General features: G+C 46.1%; 1 protein-coding gene across 1 annotated transcript in view; it reads left to right on the forward strand.

The window, feature by feature from the left end:
* The first annotated feature begins 2,560 nt into the window (after positions 1-2,560).
* Positions 2,561-22,609, forward strand: part of FOXO3 (forkhead box O3) — a 125,991-nt gene continuing 105,942 nt past the window's right edge. Inside the window, exons 1-2 of the mRNA XM_049654108.1 lie at positions 2,561-2,896; positions 3,986-4,739. Of these exons, the coding sequence (XP_049510065.1) occupies positions 4,122-4,739 (618 nt within the window). The 5' untranslated portion in view covers positions 2,561-2,896; positions 3,986-4,121. The remainder of the gene's footprint in view (positions 2,897-3,985; positions 4,740-22,609) is intronic.

Genomic DNA, 22,609 nt, shown 5'->3' on the forward strand with positions numbered 1-22,609 from the left:
TTTTTTTTTTTTTTTTAACAGTGTGCTAGAAGTATTAAGAAGGAACAACTCAAAGTTCTTTGTATTCTATGCTCTATCACGGTGCAAAGCAATGGGTGATCTGGCCTCTGGGTTCCTCCCAAAAAGCTGAACACGCTGATGCTGAGCACGACTCCTGGTAACATGCCCAAAAGCCCCTCGGCCCCCCATGTGATCTTTGAAGTCCCAATCCGTCCCCTTACCCCCCAGGGACACTTTCAGTTGAGAGTTGTCCTATGTCAGCGTCCACATTGCCAGGCTATAAACCAAAGGCAAACTCAGGGCTCTCAGGACAGGCCCACAATGAGAAAAGTGGAGCAGCAAGCGCAGGAACACCACCAGGAAGCAGTGAGGGCCCCCCTTCCCAGAGTTCCCTTCCAAAGAGAAGCCGAGGTAGCAAAAGCGCATTTGTACGTGCCAGAGCTGTATGCCCAAGTGACGGGCGCGTTCGGGGGACATTCTGAGCGAGAGCGAGGTCACAAACTACGCAAGGTGATAAATCCACCTCGCGGCCAGGGTGTAGTGTGCCAGGGAGTATGTGAGCATGTGAAATCGGCTCCGGAACGTGTGGCCGCGGAGCCCCGCCGGCTTTGTTCCCGAAATGTGATTGAAAGAGCCGAAACCGGGCTTAAAGAAGGCAGCGTTTGGTGGCGGGAACTCGTCGTCTCCGCAGGGGCTTGGGCAGCGCGCGAAAGTCGCCATCAGGCTCACCGGCCCCAGCCAGCCGCTGCGCCGGAATCCTGCAGCGGAGACAGTCTGCCTGGCCCATGAGCGGAGCCCGGAGAGGTCGTGGCCCGGGTCTGCAGCGTCCCCCAGCCAGCGCGGGCTGCCCCACGCGCCCGCCACTCCGCTGCGCGGCCAGCACAACATTCCATTTAAAAATAACACCCACGTGCGCTGGTAAACAAGCGCGCGCGGCTACTGCTGCCGCGCGCCCCGGGTGAGCCAGTTCGGCGCGCGCCCGCCCTCCTCCCGCACGTGTCTGCCGGCTCCGCCCGCGCCGCTCCGGCGTGTCTCACTCTCCACCCCCTCGGACTGCCGCGCACCGCCCAGAAGCCGCAAGCCCGGCAGCTCCAGGGCCCTAGTGTCCCTCTACTTTGGCAGGCGCGCCCCGCAGGGTGCTCTCCAAGTTTCCTCTCCCTACACCACCACCTCGCAGCAGGACCCATCGCCCCAGGTCTGCTCCCCTTCTTCCCTCCTCTGTCCTCTCAAGTCCCCCGCCTCTGAACTCTCCCTCAGCGCGCGAAAGGTTGGCTTCAGGTTCGCCCTCTCTTTCTCTCCTCTCCTCTCTGTCCCCTCCTTTCTTCCTTAGAATTTTACTCGATTGTTTATTATTTGCTGGGGGGCGGGGGCGGGGGGCGGAGAGGGGTGTCTGGGGCCTGGAGACTGGTGCCCGCGGCCAGTCAGCGCGCGGCGTGGTTTGACGAGTAGGCGGTGCAGCGAATGGGGACGCGGCGCAGAGCTCCCGGGTCACGCGCGTGTGGATACAATGACATCATCTGTTTGTACGCGTCGAACTAGCTTGGTGCAGGGGCGGGGCCGCGCGTCACTTGAGTGACGGGCCCTGCGCAAAGCCCGGAGTCTGGAATTGGCTGGGTGGGCGGACTCCTGAGTACCCTGGGTTGGACCTTTTTTGTGTATTGGGTCGTTGAGGAGCGAGCTCTGGACTCTGAGGTCTCCAGTGACTGACAAAGATTTAAGAAAAAAGATATTTATGAACCAAAGTGAATAGAGCTTTGGTGTGCGTATCGCATGTAGTGCATTGTTAGTGTACAAATGAACAATTTAGGCACTGATAATAGGATAAGGACTTGTGAAGATGTTTTCCCAAACCTAAAGAAGTAGCTTTAAATAAAAAACCCAAAAACTTAAAAATGCACAATTAGCTGTTCTGGAGTCATTTACAAATTAGAAGCAATTTAGTTCCCATTCATAATTGTTCAAAATCTGCCCTTGCGTTTAGGAATGGGGGAAATTTTGCATTTCTCCCGAGTTAGTTACACTTCTCCCCTCATTTGCCAAGAAATCCACGACAAGTCGAGCGTCCTAGGTAAGAAACTCAGCTGCAAACCTTTTGGTGCCTGATCAAATCTGAGGGCGTCAGTTTATCGAAGTCTTGTATGGCACCAACATCTTCTCTTGTCAGTATTTCCACGCCGAGGTAACCTCTGCGATCTGCGGTCAGCATCTTATCTCGGGTGTTACCTGGTGTCCGATTCTAACCGGGAACCGGACACCAGGGCGGGCCCAGAGCCTGGCGGACGGACGCGCCCGCCGGGGACCCTCAGTACCAGGCGCCCTGCCCGGAGTCTGAGAGGCCGCGCGACTGCGCTCATGGAGCGTTCGGGGCTCTGCTCTCCCCCTCCTTCTTCTCCTAGGCTGGCGCCGCGCTTTGTTGTCGTTGAGACTCTCGGGAGGAGGAGCCCAGCGAGGAGGGCTGCGGGAACCCGCCTAGTCCCGGCCCGCGGCGCGCGCCCCGACACCCACGCCCGCAGTCCCGCGGAGCCGGGTCGCGCAGGCGCGCGCGCGAGCACACATATACACACACGCACACACACGCACGCACACAGCACACCCGGGCCCGTCGCCCAGCCCTCCCCTTGGGCGGGGACCCGCCCGCCGTCAGCTTAGGTTGAGGCACCCTGCGTGTGTCTATAACTTTGTGCTGCTGCCGCGGCCGCCCTGCTCGTGTAAGGGAGGAGGAGGAGGAATGTGGAAGGCGGCGGCGCGCAGGCTGACAGGCGTTTCCTCAGGCGGGCTGCGGCGGCAGCCGGAGCGCCTCTCCTTCGCCGAGGTTGCGCGCCCCCTCCTCGCCGTGCCCCGGGCCCGCGCGGGATTGTGCGTCCTCCCCACTCGTCCCTGAAGGGAAGGAACTGAGGTAGGCGCCGGAGCTTTGCAGCGGGGCGGCCGCCTTCCCGGTGACTCCGGATCTGCTTCCGAGCTGGGCCAGGCGCTTCCCTTTTCCCTCCCCGTGACTCGGTGTGCGCGCCCCCTTTCCCTCCCGCTAGTGTTTTTAAAGGACTTGAGTGAAGGGGGGAAAACTGTCAAGATGGCAGCAGCGGGAGCAAGGAGGTGATGAACGTGCTGGTCCGGGTTTTCTGGCAGCCCGGGAGACTTGGCGCTTCCTGACCTGTTGGAAGATTTATGTTCCGACTTGTCCCCTCCCCGCGTTCTTTACAGGGAAGGGGGTGGAGGGTACAACGTCCGCGAGCAAATAAACCACACAAAAACCCAAAGTGGTCGTTCCTGCTTGGCTCGACCCTTTGCAAACACCCGCCGAGCTGCTTGCCCCCCTGCTTCCCGTCTGGTCCTTTTTCTGGAAGTGTCAAGGGCCGGTCCGCACTCGGACTCATGTTCGCCTTCCCGGCCCGCGGGGCCAAGAGAGGAGAAGGTGGCTGCCCGTGCCGTTCCCGGGCTCGGGCCCCTCGGCCAGGAGAAGGGGTACAAGGGGGCGCGGAGGCGGCAGGGCCAGGGGCGAGGAGGAGAAGAGCGGAAGACGCCACAGACTTTGGCTGCGGCGCCGCGGGAAGCACTTGAGCGGGCCCGAACGAAACATAAACAAACGCACGCCCGCTCGGGCTCCGACCGCCGCTCGGCTGCGCCAGCTCCGGCCGCTGCCCGCTTTAAAGGCGCGGCCCGCGCCCCTCCCCCGCCCCCGCCCCTCCCCCTTCTTCCCCGCCCAGCCACCTAGCCCAGGAGGGACCTGCAGATCTGGCGGCCGCGGCGGCGGGGGGAGGGGGCTGCCCCGTGCGAGCCCGTCGATTCGCTCCGGTCTCCCCCGAGGCCTGGCCAGGGGGCGGTGTCTGCTGCGCCAGGTTCGCGGGACGCACGTCTCCAGGTCTGCCTGCTTCTAGGAGGCGGGCGCCGTGCGGCCGGGAAGCGGCGGCAGCGGGCGAGGACTCGCCGAGGACCGGGCTCCAGCCCGGGATAACGAACTCTCCTTCTCTCTCCTCTCGTGCTTCCCCAGGCGGCGGCAGTAGCGGCAGCGGCTCCCGGGAGCCCGAGCCTTCGCGGCGCCCCCGTCCCTCCCCCGCCGCACCCCGCCCCGGCGCGAGAGGAGAGCGCGAGAGCCCGAGCCGCGGGCGGGCGGGCGGGCGGCGAAGATGGCAGAGGCACCGGCCTCCCCGGCCCCGCTCTCTCCGCTCGAAGTGGAGCTGGACCCGGAGTTCGAGCCCCAGAGCCGGCCGCGCTCCTGTACGTGGCCCCTGCAGAGGCCAGAGCTCCAGGGGAGCCCGGCCAAGCCCTCGGGGGAGACGGCCGCCGATTCCATGATCCCCGAAGAGGAGGACGATGAAGACGACGAGGACGGTAGCGGTAGGGCCAGCTCGGCCATGGCGATCGGCGGCGGCGGGAGCGGCACGCTGGGCTCCGGGCTGCTCCTTGAAGACTCGGCCCGGCTGCTGGCTCCTGGAGGGCAGGACTCCGGGTCCGGGCCAGCCCTCGCGGCGGGCGCGCTGAGCGGGGGGACGCAGACGCCGCTGCAGCCTCAGCAGCCACTGCCACCGCCGCAGCCGGGGGCGGCTGGGGGCTCCGGGCAGCCGAGGAAATGCTCGTCGCGTCGGAACGCCTGGGGAAACCTGTCCTACGCCGACTTGATCACTCGCGCCATCGAGAGCTCCCCGGACAAACGGCTCACTCTGTCCCAGATCTACGAGTGGATGGTGCGCTGCGTGCCCTACTTCAAGGATAAGGGCGATAGCAACAGCTCGGCCGGGTGGAAGGTGCGTACCCACCTCGGGCGGGCGGCCGGACCCGCCGGGCCTCCTGCGCAGTGCGAGACGCGCCTTCGATTCATCGGAGCGCGCCTGCGGGCGCTGGGGAGAGGGGTTGGCAGCGAGAGCCTCCGCTGTGAGGTTTCGGGGGATCTGTGTGACCCCCAGAGGAGGGGAACCTGGGGTCGGCCGCGGAGGGGGGTTGGGGAAATGAGGCTTCCGGGGAAGCCTCGGGCATGGCCAGGTGAGGAGAGGGGGCAAGGGATGCCGGCGAGGGAAGGACTGGCGGACAGGAGTGCGTTTGACGGATTCCCCGGACTGCGCGGAGGAGGTAGGTCTGCGGCTAACTTCGAAGTAGAAATCACCGTAGTGAGGGTGCGGGGAGGGCGCTGCGGGTGGAGTGAGAGGATGTGGGGGAGTGTTTGGGACTTGGTGCCCAGCGGTTGGATTTGTGGTTCCCAGTTGGTCACAGGAGCATGGTCGTTGTTACTAGCTGGATGAGCACCCTTACGTCGAAGTTTCTATCTAACGTGTGGATGTTAATTCCCATAGGCATACCGGTCCCATTAGAAAAAGCAGTGGTTGTAAACCTTTTCCTGGCTGCTTGTCTTTCCTTGCCTGTGTTGACATCTTTATTACTTAGAGAGGTGTTCCCAGTAAAGGAGTCTCCAAACTTGAGATGTTCTGGGTCCTGGAATGGGTCAGCCCTTCCACCTTAAGGCGGACTAGCCACACCTGCTGCTTCTATTGAGGCCTGGACTCTGGCGCTATTTGAGGCCAGGTCCAGGTGTGGAGGACTGGGGCCTGGAGCTTCACCTAGCCTTCCCTGGCCTAGGGGAGGGAAATGTAGTGGCAGGACTGGGCCATAATGGCTTCTACCTATAAGTGAACCAGAAGGGAGGCTCTCTACTGTTCCTTTTCAGCCTCTTGGGGCACTGGGCACATGGTAGGGAGAGATGTGTGGAAAGGCCTATGATGTAATGACTTCCTGCAGTTGGGCATCTAAACAGATTAACTCCTGTGCCCCTGCTGGGCTGCTGATACCCAGCTGCTTTGCTCTTCCTGGCACCTCATTCTCCTGGCCTCTACCCCAAGATATGAATGTGTCATTACCAGGCAAAAGAGGTACATGTGGAGATACATATCACTTATCAGTTGCTTCTATTTGCAAGTTAGCTTTTTTTTTTTTTTTAATTAAAGAGGTGGTTGCTTCCTTCCTCAGTCCTTCTCTTCACTGTATCTTCCTGGATTCCAGTATGTGTGTACAGCAAGAACAGTGTAATCTTGGTGGAGAACTGGAGCCCTGGAGAGGAATTTGTGTAAAAATTGAAGAATGTAGTGTGTTTTAAAGAAAAAAGAACTTAGTGTGTTGAGTTTTAATTTGCTTAAAAAAAAACTTGCAAAGTACCTTTTTTTTTTTATAATTTCTTATGGCTAGAAAAGGACTTGTTGAGATTTTTTTTTCTTTTTTTTTTAAGTTTATTAATCCTGAGAGAGACAGACAGCGTGAGGGAGGGGCAGAGAGAGAATCCCAAGCAGTCTCCACGCTCTTGAGTGCAGAGGCCAGCTCAGGGCTCGAACTCAGGAAACTGAGATCATGACCTGAGCCGAAATCAAGAGTCAGATGCTTAACTGAGCTACCCAGGCGCCCCTTGCTGAGATACTTTAAAAGCAAAATGTGTGCTTTGAAATTATTCCACATATCTGTCTCATTTCCTTTAATGAATGCTGACATTATGAATCTTACATTGGATTTAATTTTAAAGCTTTGCAAAAGAATGCCAGCTGTGTGATCCGAGGGCCATTTACAGAAAGCATGGGAGTGAGTTCCATTTCAAAGCAGTGTTACTGTGATAGCTTTTAAAGCTGAATTTCCAAGTGAATAGCAAGGGTTAATCTCAGTGTATAGTGTCAGGAAGGGGTGGGTTTCAAGATCTAAGAAAATGGATATAGGGGTTTGGAATATTTTTCAAATTTCTCACACTTGCTGTGAGTCCTGTATATTTTGAACTTGGTGCAGAGGATCTGCTAGTTAAAAGTTAGCTAGTTAAAGCTAAAAAGTTAGCGTTGGAAGGGTTTTCACATTTCCTATGACTTTCAAGTTTACAAAAGTAGTTTAATTCCACAAATAACATTTCTTGCTATTGTGCTTACAGTTAAAGATGGTAACAGTTTTGATTTTTTTTTTTTTTTTTAAAGATCTAGGTGAGAAAGTAGTATTACCAAAAGTAGCCATGAATTGTGATTCAGTTAATTATCTTTTCACGTAGCTTGCAGGACTTACAATAGAGATTTGGGGCCTAGTCATAAACTTTATGGTTTTATGTCCTTAACCTTTTTTTGGTCTCATGCTATCTCATTTCTCTCTCTCTCTCTCTCTCTCTCTCTCTCTCTTTTGGTTGGAGTATATTCAATGCACAGTGTTAAATTAGTTTCTATCTTATCTCTAACATTTGTGAAATATAAATTGAAACTCGAGCCTTAATATGTTTAATACAGTGCATAAAGTAAAATGTCTTTGTGTTTAATGTAAGTAAAATTATTTTTAAGATTTTATACTAGTTCTGAGTATCACATGACAACTTGTGGGGATATCCTTTAAAGATTTTTTGTAAGATGACTTTCATCAAAAGATGCACCCATGCAGGAACTTCCAAATCTTTGATGATGGAGAAAGCCCTTTGAAACTGGGGCTGGTTTCATATTCTGATTATGACTAATAGCCAGCCTTTTTTTATGCTTGTGGTTCAGTGGGGGGTGGTAGAAGAGGGAAGAGGGAGAGGTCAGGAGCTAATTGTGACCCATTTCCCTGCGTCCAAGTTTCAGGAGTTGATTCCTATCACGATTAGTCATTTTGAGAGCAGGCATGTGCACTTAAACCACACTGCTTTCATTCTTAGTTACGCATTAGGGTTTTTAACTTCTAAAAATGTCTAGAATTCAGGTTAACCTCTCCTAGTCCTGTGTGCACATAGGCACAGTATGCAGGGCTTAGGCCTTGCTTTTTTTGTGGCTTTTTTGGCCTGTTGCATTCTGAGATTCTGTCACCAGAATTCTCACCCTAAGATCAGAGAATGAAAGGATTAGAAAAGAAGACATTGGAGATCAGAACTGGGACTAGTGATTTGAAGCCCTGGTTGCATATTAGAATCACCTGGGAGCTTAAAAAAAAAAGCCAATACCCAGAGAATCGGTTTTAATTGGGCTGGTCTGGGGCTTAGCATTATTTTTGTTTGTTTGTTTTTGTTTAAGTTTCTCAGGTTATTCTAATATACAGCCGGGATGAGGTTTGCAGAGATTGTTCAACTCCCTCATAGGTGAAGAACCTGATTCTTCAAGTTAAGGACTTCTCTAAGATCACACAGCTAGTTAGTACACAGGTAATTAATAGTCGCAGTTCTGGAGATTTGTTCTTTATCACATTTATTTTCCTCTTTAAATTGAGGATCTATTTTTTAAAAGTCACTTACTAAGTAACAAGTAGTCTTACACAAGTAAAAGATGCTTTCCTGAAAAGCATATTTGCCTCTCAGTCTAAAGATGTCTTGGTTATTATTTTAGCATCAGAAACAGATGAATATTGATGGAGGCTGAGTGAGTTTCTCATATTTGTATAGCCGTCCAGTGTTGATCAGTATGGGTACTTAGGAATTATGAAGTGATGAAGGTGGCAGAAAAGATAGCATTTTAACAAAAGGAGGAAGTTCCTGGTTAACTTAGGTTTGAAAGATGCATATTGTGCCAGACAGAAAGGTGATGGCTATCTCACAGGCTCCCTTACCTCAGGCAATAAGTAGAAATGAATAATCAGATGTGGTCACGAGGGGAAAAGGTTACATTTCCTTTAATTCGGATTAAGTTTACTTGTACTGCACCACCCATAATTAAACTGGTTTGTTCTCTTGGTTCCTCCTGGGGAGGGGGGCAGACCTCTAGGACTCCAGGGTTTACCTGTTAAGGTCTATTTATTGCTTATTCACCTACTCACACCCACACACCTGCATTTCCCGCGGGTTTAGGGCATGATTGTATCAAGTAGCCGTGAGTTTCTGTGCTGGTTCTCAAAATTTCACAAATGGAGGATCTTGTGTGTGTGATGATTTCTGCTGCTGCTGTGGAGGTTAATTCTGCAAGAGACTAGTCTTCTTTCATGTGACAATGTGTACTCTTACAGCTTCTTTCCAGAGTGAAAAGATGAGGACCCACCTGCCACGCAGTGCTTGTTGATGTTCTTACTGTTCTGGTTCTTTAGATTAATGCATGCAGTTCCTTCCCAACACACTGTGTTAAGAAAATGTCATTTTAACTGCAACTTTTATATTTAAAAAATATTTTTTTTTAATTTCAAAATGACAAAGTTGTGATAATTCCATGTTGGCTTGTAATTCTCCCCTCAGTCACCTTTTGGAGTAACTCACCAAAGGGCCAGTTACAGTCGTGTGTAAGGAATCTGTCTTCTGCTTGGCCCATGTTACCAAAATGCTGTTTTGTAACTTCCTTTGGCAGGACTGTCTTCGTCAGGGATTCTCAACGAATACACTTCCTCTTCCTACAGCCTCAGCACACTAGGGGGACTGGGGGACTGTTTTTCCTCTTTTTCAAAGCTGTGTCATCGACCTCTGAAGTGAAGAAATTGGCCCTTTTAAACTTTGATCTGTGGGCCCTGTAGCAGAGAGAGTCTTTAAAAAAGAAGCTAAGTGTTTGTTTTGATATGTTTATCTCCTTCTTAGAAAATGAAATGAAACTATGCAGACTTATTTTTAGGAGATTTTAGGAGGGTTCTATTTTAAGAGAATGACACCATAGAAGAACATCTTGTAGTTCAACTTTTTAATACGTGTGATTCTTACTTAAAACCTGCAAGATATTTTTATTTAGGAAATTAATGAAGAGTCCTTGTCCCAGTAAAAAGTCATTTATTTGGTCTGGGAAAAGTTTAGCAGATACCATCCATCCAAAGATCTTCATAAATATGCAAAGATAAGACTGTTTAGGTCTGTACATTCTGGCAGGGCACCCTGCTGACCCACTGCTTATCAGATCAGATTCCCAGGCTGGAGAGAATATGGAATTTATTTTGTTTTCATACCTTACTCGTCTTGCCTGGAGGGAACAGACTTGATCCTCTCTTGCGTCATTTTTCTCCTTATCTTTTCCTGTATCACAAATTGAAGAGTCCTGAAGAGCCACTCTGGCCTTTTGCTGCTATAGAAGGAGTTGGGAATGACACATATATAGGTAAGTTAGTGTCCGTGGACGTTATAGCTGGCATACAGTAAGTGACCGAAGATCAGAGAGAGAAAACCTTTTTACCATTTTCATCACATGCCATTTTATTCATGCAACAAACAATCAAAGGCATACCGTTCACAGGGCTTTTTCCTGGGCCTAAGGGATATAGTAGGAGCACAAGTCACATAAGGTTCCAGTTCACAGGATTCATGTTCTATTGGAGGAAGACAAAAAATAAACGTGCAAATCTGTGTTCTATGAACTTGTCATTGTTGTTCATTCACTTTGCCTTTTTTCACATCTGTACTTCTGCTTTCATCAGTACTTCAGCTCTCTGCAGAGATGTTACTGGCAAATTGGAAAGTTGGTGTTGAACTCTGGCTTGGAGCTGGTCTTTAATTCTCTGCCGATCATTTTTTTCCAGCTTGCTTTGGAGATGCAAGGCCACTGTGGCATGGCTCCTATAGTTTGGGTCTGTTTGGGAGAAGCTGGGTTTTTTCCAGGTCTGCCCAGATTAGGGCACACCTGTGGTCCTGGCCTGATCTGGGATCTCCAGTTCTGTCGTATGGGGCCTGGCCTCCCTCTGGAGTGGAGGTGGAGCCTTGATACAGCTGACTCATCCACATTGCTTCTCGCCTCAAATTTAGAACTAAAAGAGGTTTTAAAGATCATCTAACTACTTCATTTTACAGGTGAGGAGCAGGACAAGAGCATGTGAGTGACTGTTCAGGATTCTACAGCTAGCAGAGATGGAGCTAAGAGTGTGTCCACGTGAGCCCCCGGGAACCACTGTTCTGTAATGTCTGCTGTTAACCATTGTGGTTTCACAGCTGTTCGTGTCATTGCTTCCATTTCTGCAAACTCTTACTTCATTTGCTTGCCTCTGATTCCCCTCCCCCTTCCTTTAGGCTGGTTGTGCTAAAGTAACTGTGTTGCTCTTTTAGCATTCTCCATCAGTGCTTTTAGCTAACCTAAAAGCCCTCTGTTTTAACCCTACTCCACCCTACTGTGCCCACCCCTGACTCCCACCTACTTGCTTTGTCATTTTTCTCTGACTCCTCTTGATTCCCAAGGACAGTGTAAGAGCCTCCAAAGCACAGAATGTGTCTGCCAGACAATAACATATCTGATCCTTGGAGCTGCTTTTTGGATCAGTATGTCCACAGCCCATGAAGATAGCCTTGTTCTGGGACTCTTGACACTGAAAGAGATGATGTGATTCGAGAGTGAGGCGATACCACATGTGGAGTCTTTTGGATACTTCTAGCTATGAAGTCTGAGACCTCCTAGCATTGATGTTGCTAGGGTATGGCGTAGTTATGAAAGGGTACTCTGCTATCTAAGGCATTTCTTGTTAGTGTCTTATTTCCTCGTGTAGAAGTCCCTGAAAACTTCATTAGTGCCAGTTACTACCCATCACAGAAACTGAGGGGAACCTGATCTTGGAATGACTTCATTTAGAGGAAAAAGTTGAAATCAAGTCTGTTTTCTGTGTGTATGCCCCACCGATGCAGCATCAATATGCACCATCTAGAGAAAGTCACCATGGGATTGTTCAGCCTAAAATTCATTTACCCACTTCTTACAGGAGCAAAGCTGTTGTGTAAGTTGTCCATAATGTTCTGCATTTGGAGGCAGAAGTCCCAGATGGACCTGAAGTTTTATATCCATGGATTGGGAAATAGAAGTCGTGTATGAAGGAGGAAGAGACAGCAAGCACTGTTTGAGATGGATCTTTTAAGGGCTAGTCTGGAGCTCTTCCGAGTTCATGTTTTTGAAATGTGTGGTTAGGCTGTGATTATGATACAAGAGCCCAATTCTGATGGCATCCCTACCCTGACAGACTCAGTGCCTTTAACCATTTTATTCCTGACTGAACAACATTTCTTTCTCAGTATCACAATTTCCCCAGTTGGAAAAAGAAGCACAGTAGCAAGCATCCATAGAGTATTGTGATGTATCCTTCCTTCCTGATAAAACACAAGTGTGTGATTGGTGTATGTTTCAAGCTGGGCTTTTGTAGACAGTGTGTCTTTCAGTTTCCACTCAGGCTCAGGCTTTTTTTTTTTTTTTTTTTTCTATTATGGGATAACATTATAAAATGAAATGGACTAGGTTCCCTTATGGGCTGTGGTCCTTTCAGTAATTTGCTACTCTAGTAATTGCTTGTGATGAAGAAGCCAGGTTCTCTTCTAGGGGCTCACCATGCCTGGGTGTCAGATGTATCCTCGTCCTGCAGTGGAGAGGCGCACACAGAGCAAGGAAAGCTTGTGGCACACTTGTAGGGGGCAAGGCTGATGCAGGAAGTGACTCCTGCTACAAACAAGTGAAATGCATTAGCTTTCCTCTGGAGTAAACTTACAATAAATCCAACAGAGATGCCTTTGGCAGTTTTAAGTAGGTGTTTGGAATTTCTTATTTTTGTGTGTGTGTGTGTTGGGGGAGAATCCACATCATATTTTTCATTGTGTTTTAGATGTCTAGTGAAATTAATAATTTGGCTCCTGAAGCCATTGAGAATTTACTTTAAATTCAGAGCCAGCAGAGGGAGTACACAGGTCTTAAAGCTCATCTCAAGTGTTTTTTTCCCCATAAAGCCGAAATAATACCTTGATTAAAATAAAAAGGACTGTGATATATAGTGCTTCCATGTAGGTTTATGTCATCAGAAACAGATAATTTGAGGGGTGCCTGGTTGGCTCAGTCGGTTAAACGGCTGACTTTGGCTTAGGTCATGATCTCGCGGTTTGTGAGTTCTGGCCCCGCGTTGGGCTCTGTGCTGACAGCTCAGAGCCTGGAGCCTGTTTCGGATTCTGTGTCTCCCTCTCTCTGCCCCTCCCCTGCTCGTGCTCTGGCTCTCTCTGTCTCAAAAATAAATAAAACATTAAAAAAAACAACCGGATAATTTGTGGAGGGGCTGTTAAAAACCTAAGGTAACTTTTTAAAAATTTATTTTTATTAAAAATTTTTTTTTCTTTGAAAATTCCATTTATTGGTATTGATGAACTTTGCTTTACTTTTAGCTCATATGCTAATAACAGCTGCTGACCACTAAGGTAACTTTTTTTTTTGAAAGGAAATCTTGGTCTTCTGAGACCCATGATCCACTTTCCATCCCCAAATAGTTAAATGAAAGCACTTTTAACTGAAAAATATCCTTCCCTGTCTTTCATATTTTTTGTTGTTTCACTTCTGATAATATATGTGAGTGTTGATACGTAATACCAAATTTTTCAGAGTATTCAAGTGTCTGGGCTAGTGGAATGTCCTGTGTTTTAGTGCTATTTTGATTGGGACTTCTGATATTTTCCAAGACTTCACAGTTTCCCACAGGTGAGAGAAAGGCAAAAGCTACATTATTTCTAATTCAGTTTGGAAGTAATAGTCCACTGGCGATTATAACTTTGAATTATTTTTTTTTGATATTTCTGTAATGCTGTGATTTTGTCATCTCCTTCCCCTTTGCCCCATACTTTGGTGGTGGTGGTTTACTTTAATTTGGGAGTTGTAGTGGGTTGAATGGTATTCCCCCCAAATTCATGTCCACTTGGAACCTCAGAATGTGACCTTATTTAAAAATAGGGTCTTTTAAGGGGTGATGTGGTTAGTAGCCAAGCGCAGCAGGCGTTGCTGGGAGCCACCTGAAGCTAGGAAGAGGCCAGGGACAGTCCCCACCCTGGCATCTTCAGCGGGAGCATGGCCCTGCTGAATCCTTGGACTTCTAGCCTCCAGCACTGTGAGAGAATAGATTCTTGTTGTTTGAAGACCCCGAATTTGGTGATTTGTTATGGTAGTCTTGGGAAACAAACACGAGAGCTTGGAGATGGAAGAGAGGGACAGGCAGGGTTGCAGATAGAGGAGAAGAGTACAAAGTTCTGTTTATTGTTCTGTTATTACTGAGATTATTTGCCATATAGCATTGGTTTCAGCTGTACAACATACTGATTCAACTTTGGTGTCTGTCACAAAACGTTCACCACAATAAGCCTACTTGAATTAACATCCATTGGTGCTCACAGTTGCAGATTTCTTTTTTTTCTTGTAATTAGAACTTTTAAGATCTACTCTGATTTTATACCTGGAAGTTTGTGCCTTTTGACCACTGTCATCCATTCTGCCCCTCCCCATTTTAAATTAGATTAAAATTAAAATGTTAATCATTTACAGGCCACTTATAATTTAAATTTCTTCATTCTGCTGTGGGAGACAGAAGGGAGGCATGAATACACCTGATTTCCCAATTAGAACTACTAGAACTTGTTCCTCCTTCCCATTTCTAATATGTCCTGGGTTCCCCCTCATACCCCCTCCTCTGTCCCCCTTGCTGAATTTATTTCTTGAAGCTCATGGAATGGCTGCACGTGTGGAGTGTGGGCTTGAGGTTTCTCTGAAGCCCAGGAATTCTGGCTGAGAGCTTTGGTCTAGAATCGTCCCTCTTTGAGGAGAGAAAGAAAGGAGCCTTGGGTTCTCAGTGGAAGGATCCTTTCTTTCCTCTCAGGGCTTGAGAAGGTAGAGCCCAGTCAGGTCCATTGTCCTTGATTATGGTACTAAGGCTAATCCAGAATCTCTGGAGTCCCCTCAGCTCATCCTGTGCTTGGTTCAGGGACTTTCAAAGTTTCTCATACCTGAGCCTTCAGGCTTTTGTCTCCTTTGTGTATATTTATGTCCCAAAAACCAGTCATCCTAATGAAGCATAGAACATAGAGTGGTTGTCATCGTAGAAGTAGAAACAGTTCTGAAGTATTTAAGAGTGAGAATTGCACAGTTTAACATTCTATTTCAAAATGATATTTTTGGGAAGGAGAGCCCGGAGAGACAGTTTGATCCTTACAACAAAAAGGCATCTTCACAACCACATTCTCAGACCTAGATATTATACTAATTATAATAATAGTAGCTAGGATTTATTGAGCACTTAAGCACCAAATGCTCAGCTAGGTTTTTACATCTAATGTTGATCCTACAAGATAGGCATTTAAATGTAAATCCCAATTTAAAGATGAGGAAATGGTTCAAGGAACTTGAGATCAGACCCCAGGTTTCCTGGACTCTGGAACTTTTTTTTGCCTTTTCTATTGTGCTCTACTGTCTCCTGAGTGCCAGTGGGACTTTGGGTTGGGTGGGGGGTGTACAACAGTAAAATAAAATAGCTGCCATTTCACTTATTTATATTATTCATTTGGCAGGGAGAGTTGAGTTTGTGTGTGTGTGTGTTTTAATTTAGGTAAATTTGACATACAACATTAACTTCAGGTGTATAATGTAGCAAGTCAGTATTTGTATATATTGCAGAATGCTCACCACAAAAAGTCTAGTTAACCTCCGTCACCATTCATAGTTACAGACTTTTTTTTCTTGTGATGAGAACTTTTAAGATTTACTCTCCTAGAAACCTTCAAATATGCGATACAGTTATTAACTGTAGTCACCATGCTGTACATTACATCCCCGTGACTTATAACTGGAAGTTTGTACTTTTAGAAAATAGCTGCCATTTTAAAGGTTGCTGCTGTGTGCCACATCTTTACATATGTTACCACTAATCCTCATATTAATCCACCGGAATACTGTCTCGAAGGCTTGTCTTCCAAGTTGTGGCTGACTGGGGTAACCCCTCTGTGTGCTGCTAGGGGAGTGGACTTGGACCCATGATTTAGGCTCCTTTCCTTGATTTTATTTGCATGAGCTAATAACTTAAAAATTGAGTCAGTGCCTCGACTTTTAGTGGGAGAATAGAAGAAGTGGCTTGAGAATTCTGTCAAAAACCTGCAGGTGTGTGGATTCTCATTTCTGATCGGTCACTGCTTTGCAGGAGCATGGTTTACTCTGCCTCATATACAAAGTGTACTATTTAGAGCTAATAGACTCATACATAGTGTATAGAAATCCTTTGGGTTGGACTATTATCTCTGGCAAATTTCTGCCTTGGGAGAACAGGGTGTCTGTGCTTCTATTATGTTGTAGACTTTACCTAAAGCATCTAAAGTAGATGAAGGGAGACGAGACCACCAAGAAAAACAGATTGCAGGGGAACAAAATTTATAAGAAGCTCCTGGCAGCAGTTTGGCTGCTGAATCAGATCTCATAACTAAAGGTATTAAAATACCTTGTGAGGTGTTTGACTCTTTGCTATGCAGGTACTGTTGGGTTTAAAGGCAGGTTGCCAAGACAGAGACTGAAAACGTTGCATAATGCAAGTTGCTGGCCAGGTTAAAGTGTTTATCTCTACTGAAGAGCTTATTGCTTTTATCTTCAAGGTAAAAATATGTATGGGTAGGACCTAAAATGATGGTTTTAATTGGCCAGGGGAATGCAGTACTCATGTGCCCTAAGATAAAATGTGGCTAGCAGAACACTAATCCTACGTGTGTTTGAAAAAACTTCAGAACTCTCAGTTTCATAGTAAAGATAGGTGAGTAGTGCCTGGATAGTGTCCAGAAGATAGACTGAAACACTATGATAAGTGTGGAGCCGGCAGAACGGTTCTGCCTGATAACTGAATATAGAGGGTGCTGGGGAGGGTGATGGGGCTGGAGGCAGTTGCAGTAGAAGGTGGCAGTGGCCACAGTGGACTTTTAAAGGTACAACTTGGGTTATCAACCTGAAGTTTAAGGTGGGCATGAAATTATATCCAGTAGAGCTTGTTAGATGTCTCCTTGAAAATTCGTACTACTTTAGAAAGATCAAGTGGATGGCTGAGTCATTAATTCATATAATTCAAATTTCAAAACTGCTTTTTTCCTGAAGTGTCCAAATAATTGATTTTTGAAATATTCCTTTCATCATAAATTATCTAGATAATTGCTTCAGTTTCATATTTCATATTAAGCTCAGCTGAGTGATGTTTAACCCTTCCTGCTCACATTCCTCTTTTTTAAGTTTTAATTTTACTTGATATTTTTTTTTTTTTACTCAGTATTTTTAAAAGCTTGATGCATTTAAATTTTTTTATAATACTATAATGGTTTTATAAAGTAAAACTCTTTCTCTGAATGTCTCCATTAGAACTTATCTTGCTGGTAAATTCTTTAAAAATTTTTTACCTAATTTAAAATTCAGTGTTGCTGTAGATCTTCTAGGGTTTTTACCTTATTAGTTAGGATAGCTGTCCTGGGGCTTCCTGCCAGCATTTATTTCCATGTCAAGGATTTGTTGTTAAACTCACCTTCTCACCCTTTATACATGTGCATCTTTGTAAATATATATATATTTACCCCCCAGTTGGTAGAATGAGAAGGGATGTATCTTTATTTACTAGTTTTCAGTACAGTCTCATTAACAGCATTAATTTGCCATGTATGCATATACCCATTGTGCAAATAAACAGTGACCCACAGACTAAATTTTCAGCAAGATACTTTTTTTTTTTTTTAAGTAAACATTGAAACTCTGAACCCAAACATTCTTCTGAATTTGTTTAGAAGAATAATGAGCAGTTAGGTCAGGTGTACTGTTTGTGTAATCCTGAGAAGCCTAGAATGGGTTTATGAAAATTATGGGCCTGATTAATTTAAGGTTTTCTTCGAGCTGATTCCAGGGTGAGTGTGCTTGCTTTGGCACACTTAGATTCTGAAGGTCCTCATAGATAACTTCCTAGGTGAGCTAGTATACAATTTCTTGAAATTAGTGGCCTAGATCAGGCCTTCTATTGCCAACCCTGTCCAATAAAGGTAAGCTTACAGCCTTCTGTTTGACTAGATAGATGCATGTCGTCTGCTGAACTGAAATATCTAAAGCAGTCCTATTAGTCTTCTCCCTTTACAAGAAAGATCCTTATTTCAGGCTGAAAGGCTATGTGTTCTGGGCCATACTTTTGGCTTTACCACATTCAACTTTCACGTTCATTGTTAAGGTAAAATTCGGTGCTTTGATCATAGGTATCAATTAGTAGGTGTTCTTTGGGAGGAGGGAAAGGGTTTATTCTGATGGTCTTATGAAATCAGGGAATGCTTTGAGTTAATTTGTGGGTAATCAGTACTGAATAAGTGAAGTAGCATGTGTTAAATTAGAAAAGTTGTATTAGTGAAAACTATGTCTTCTAAATTGATTTTGAAATAATTACTTAACAAATGGATGTTTTTAATCAAATTATAGTTCTCATTTTCAAGATGCTGATTTATCCACATCTTAGTTTTCTAATCAGATCAAAAACTTTAAATTGATGAATTGGTTTTTAAATGTTAACATGGTGGAAATACATCTGAATTTTTCTATCTGGGCTCCCAGTGTTTGACCTATTGGTATGAGCAGAGAAAATTTTCACCCAACTTCTGTCTGTATCACCTGCTTTGAGATTCCCTGCTCTGTCCATTGAGCACCAACTCTGTTTTACTGTTTTGCTTCATAATTATGCCTTAAATAGGATCGTAAAGCATTCAAACTTTTTTTTCCCAGCTTGTTACCTCATGCATCTAGTGCTAGTCAAGAAGGGAGAGAAGAAAATAACTTGGTTTTATCATCTGAACCACATGATTTTACAACTTTGAAAACTCATTTGTCAGTGTGGTTACTAGGAAGATAATTTCACTTACCAAGTGCTCTGAGAGTTACTCCTTCAATCTCCTTCCTCTTGCCTCCCCTTTAAAATTTTTTAAAAATTGTTTTCAGGGGTGGGGGCTCCCAAGTGGCTCATTAGGTTGAGCATCCAACTCTTGATCTTGGCTCAAGTCCAGGTGGGACTCCGTGGTGTGTGTGGCACCTGCTTGGGATTCTCTCTCTCCCTCTCTCTCTGCACCTCCCCCATGCATGCGGGCCCCCCCCCCTTCCGAAAATAAATAAACATTAAAAAAATAATATTTAGGGGCGCCTGGGTGGCTCAGTCAGTTGGGCGTCTGTCTTCGACTCAGGTCATGGTCTCACAGTTTGTGGGTTCAAGCTCTGCGTCAGGCTCTATGTTGATAGCTGGAAGTCTGGAGCCTGTTTTGGATTCTGTGTCTCCCTCTCTCTGCCCCTCCCCCACTTGCACTCTCTCTCGCTCTCTCAAAAATAAACATTAAAAAAAGGTATATATGTATATTTATAATTTTCTTCAGGGGTAAGTTTTTTGGCACATGATTTCAAAGTTGAATCTTTAGATGATTTGTTTGTGAGAAGTTAAGGCTGTTTGCCTTAAGTCTCTAGTTATTAACTCTTCTGAGAAAAAATAGTACATTGGGTTAAAAGGGTTTCTTGAAATACCCTCTGGACTGTTATAAGTCTTTGACAAATGTGGGCAGTTCCTTGATCATATAGCCATTTCTGATTTTTGAACCTCGAACAGCCAACAATGCTGGGTTGATTTTTATATCAGTCTCGGATTCTAAGAGCCTCAGTTTTACCTGCTGCAGTCACCCCCAGCTCTTCTCCCATTTTTTTTCTTTCCTTTTATGTCATTAAGACATTATGTAAAGGGGACTCACTGCCCTTCTTTTTCCCATTCACCTACTATCTCTCTGTGATCTTTCTCCTACATCAGTGATTTTCAACCTCAGCTGCATTTGAGAATCACCTGGGGATCTTTGAAAAACACCTGTGTCTAGGTCCCATCCTAAAATAATTAGGTTAGAATCTCTAGATATGGGGCCTAGGCATCCATATTTTTTAAGGCTCTCAGGAGGCTACAGTATACAGTTAGGGCTGAGAACCACTGTCTTAGAGAAATGAGTTATCAACTATTTTAGAATTGACTTCTAGACCTATTTCTACCTTCTCCTCCGTGGGAAGATTACCAAGTAGAGTTTGCTCCCTGGAAGCTCCATATAAAAGGGAGTGCTGTCTAGTTGGGCTCAAAGAGAACAGTTGGTTTCTAAGACAAGGGCATCATTATTTAACAAACTGTGCTTAGCTAGGATTTCCTCCTCTCTTTCATATAAATGAATGTGGTTTCTTTAATGTTTCCAACTCCCACCTGTTTTTCTAGTTTCCAGTGGACCCTGGTTAACCTATTTTAAAGTTTTCAGGAATTTGCAAAAAGAGATGGTGCTATTTCAGGTCATTGCATGAGACTTGAACACTGAGACACTTAAATGTACCGTCTTTCTTTTCTGCAACCCAACCTGATACACTAATGAGACCTGCCATATTCTGACATTAAGCTAGTGGTTCTCAAAGTGTGGCCTCCAGATCAGCAGCATCAGCATCACCTAGGAACTTGGAAATGCAGGTTCTTGGGCCCACCACAGACATTGAATCAGAATCTCTGGACCCAGCATTCAATGTTCTAATAAGGCCTCCAGGTAATTCTGCAAGCTGAAATTTAAGAACTGCTTAAGTCATTTGCTAAGACTGGAATTCCTCTGGTAACAGATTGGGAGTCAAAAATAAAAATTCTCATACCACCTTGGCTTCAGAATCCTGACAAGAGTGGGAAAAGATGAACAGCCATCTCATGGTGGTATCTGTTGAAATGGAATGAAGACCCTAGCCCCTTGAGTGTTCTAGACTTGCCACAAATCCTCGTTGCCGTGTAGCTTCCTGTGAGGGCAAGGGCACCAACCTCCCTCCTGGATAACCTTAATGAAGGATCTGCTCAGGTGCACAGAGGATGCCAGATGTTCATTCTGGGGCATATATTGTGTTCAAAGGACTTGTGTTTAGGTTGGATTCTTATTGTTTTGTGATCTTTTTTCCCTTGTTTGTTTTGGTCTTTTGGGAATGTTCTTAGATTTAAGACTAGCATCAGACAGGGGAGTAGTTGTAGTGACTCATCCACCGACAGACGTGGGACATGTGGGAGAAAGATAAGATTAAAATGTGCTGGGTGTAATCAGTGTGGAGGGTGAGTGACGCGAAGGGGAAAGTGATGCAGCTTTCATGATGAGGTCAGAGGAGACGCCGTGGTGGTGAGGAGATGGCGTCCATCTTGGCTCAGGGTCCTAAAAAGGTGCACAGCCTCTCCCACAAGGTGAAGCCAGGTAAAGATCAAAACAAGTTACTTGTGCTGTCAGTATCATTGGATTCTGTAGTCCATTAAGCTGGGCCTCATGATCATCCATATCAAACATAGCTGATGGCTTTAGGAATATAAATAGTGCAAAGAAGAGTGGGTTGCCCAGACTTGGAGGTTCATTTCAGGACCTCTTAGCAGCTGCTTCAGAATGCTGCCTGAGATTCATAAATACTCTTATATCTGACACATTAAAAAAACAACAACACAGGATTAGTTTGGATTACAAATTCTTCTGCTGTTAGTAGCATACCTTTTCCTTCATGAAGCTCTGTCAGAGGCAAAAGGGCTTGCTTGGGTACTGAGCTGCAGAGGCGTGGTGATCTGTTTCTTCCTGGGAATGGGGAGGCCAGACAAGTTACTTTTCTCAGATTCGCCAAGATTCTTGAGAATGATCAGGAAGGCAGGTTCAGATGTTGAGACATCAGAATGTTCACGCAGTGGTGGAGAAAGCTACATCGAGATACTTCTGTCTGGGGCCAGAGTTTGGAGGAGTGTCCTAAAAGTGCCATGAGCACTGTAAGCAGCATTTAAAGTTGGACTCCAGGAGATTACTAGGGACTTCTAAGATCAGAAGTCAGTCAGAGATAGCTGGTGGGATGCTTCCCAAAGCTGCCACTGCTCACAGATGAAATGTGTAAATGTCTTCATTCACTTCCATTTTGTTTTTCCAAAAGGATGGGCCACTGCTTGAATGTTTTGGGCATGGGGAAAGAAGGGTATCTTGAAAAAATTCTGGTATCAAGGATGCATTTGCAGAGGAGTAAAGTATCTTAAGGAAGAGTCAGGCTCATAAGAAAAAGCCTGCCTGGCAGCAGTCTTAGAAGTCTTGGCTCCCAGCCCAAGGATGAGAGGGATCTGAGTCCTTAGCTCCTGTGGCCCAGATCTGAAGATGGTAACAAGGGACATCTGTCTGGTTGACCCCTCTTTCAAAATCCCTTCTAGGAGGCTGTAGAGGAGGCCTTTGGTTTTGAGGAGAAGGTCCCTCTGTTCCCTGACTTCTGCATGCTGCTGAGCTGGGGAGAGTTGATGATGCTGGAAAGCTCTTATCCCCTCTCTCCGAAAAGGGCAAAAACCATTATATCTTCATCCTGCTTTGGTGCAAATGAGAGATATATGCAGTCTCAGCCTTAAGGTTTACCCATCATTTTCATGGCTGTAACTAAAAGCTACTATTATTTGGCATATATTATGTACCAAATACTGCTAAGAGTAGTATGCATATTAGCTCTTCCTCTTTACAGATGAGGAAACTGAGGTACAGGAATATTAAGTGACTTGGCTAAAGCCATACAGTTGGCAAGTGATAGAGTTGAGATACCTGCGTCAGTATGTCTCTGCTTTGACTAAACTCTGAAATCAATAATTTATCTACTTTAGGGATTTTGATTTTATAATACTGCCTGAGACCTCACTGGACTGTTCCATACTTACCACGTCTCTCATTTGGGTTTAAGAGTAGAGAAAGGAGGGGAGTTTGCATGATCTTCTGTTAAAATTAAGACAGATGTGTTCTGGGGCGCCTGGGTGGCTCAGTCGGTTAAGCGGCCGACTTCGGCCCAGGTCATGATCTCGCAGTCTGTGAGTTTGAGCCCCGCGTCGGGCTCTGTGCTGACAGCTCAGAGCCTGGAGCCTGTTTCAGATTCTGTGTCTCCCTCTCTCTGACCCTCCCCCGTTCATGCTTTGTCTCTCTCTGTCTCAAAAATAAATAAACGCTAAAAAA

The sequence above is a fragment of the Panthera uncia genome (genome assembly GCF_023721935.1).
Source record: "Panthera uncia isolate 11264 chromosome B2 unlocalized genomic scaffold, Puncia_PCG_1.0 HiC_scaffold_24, whole genome shotgun sequence".
NCBI classification, from domain to species: domain Eukaryota; kingdom Metazoa; phylum Chordata; class Mammalia; order Carnivora; family Felidae; genus Panthera; species Panthera uncia.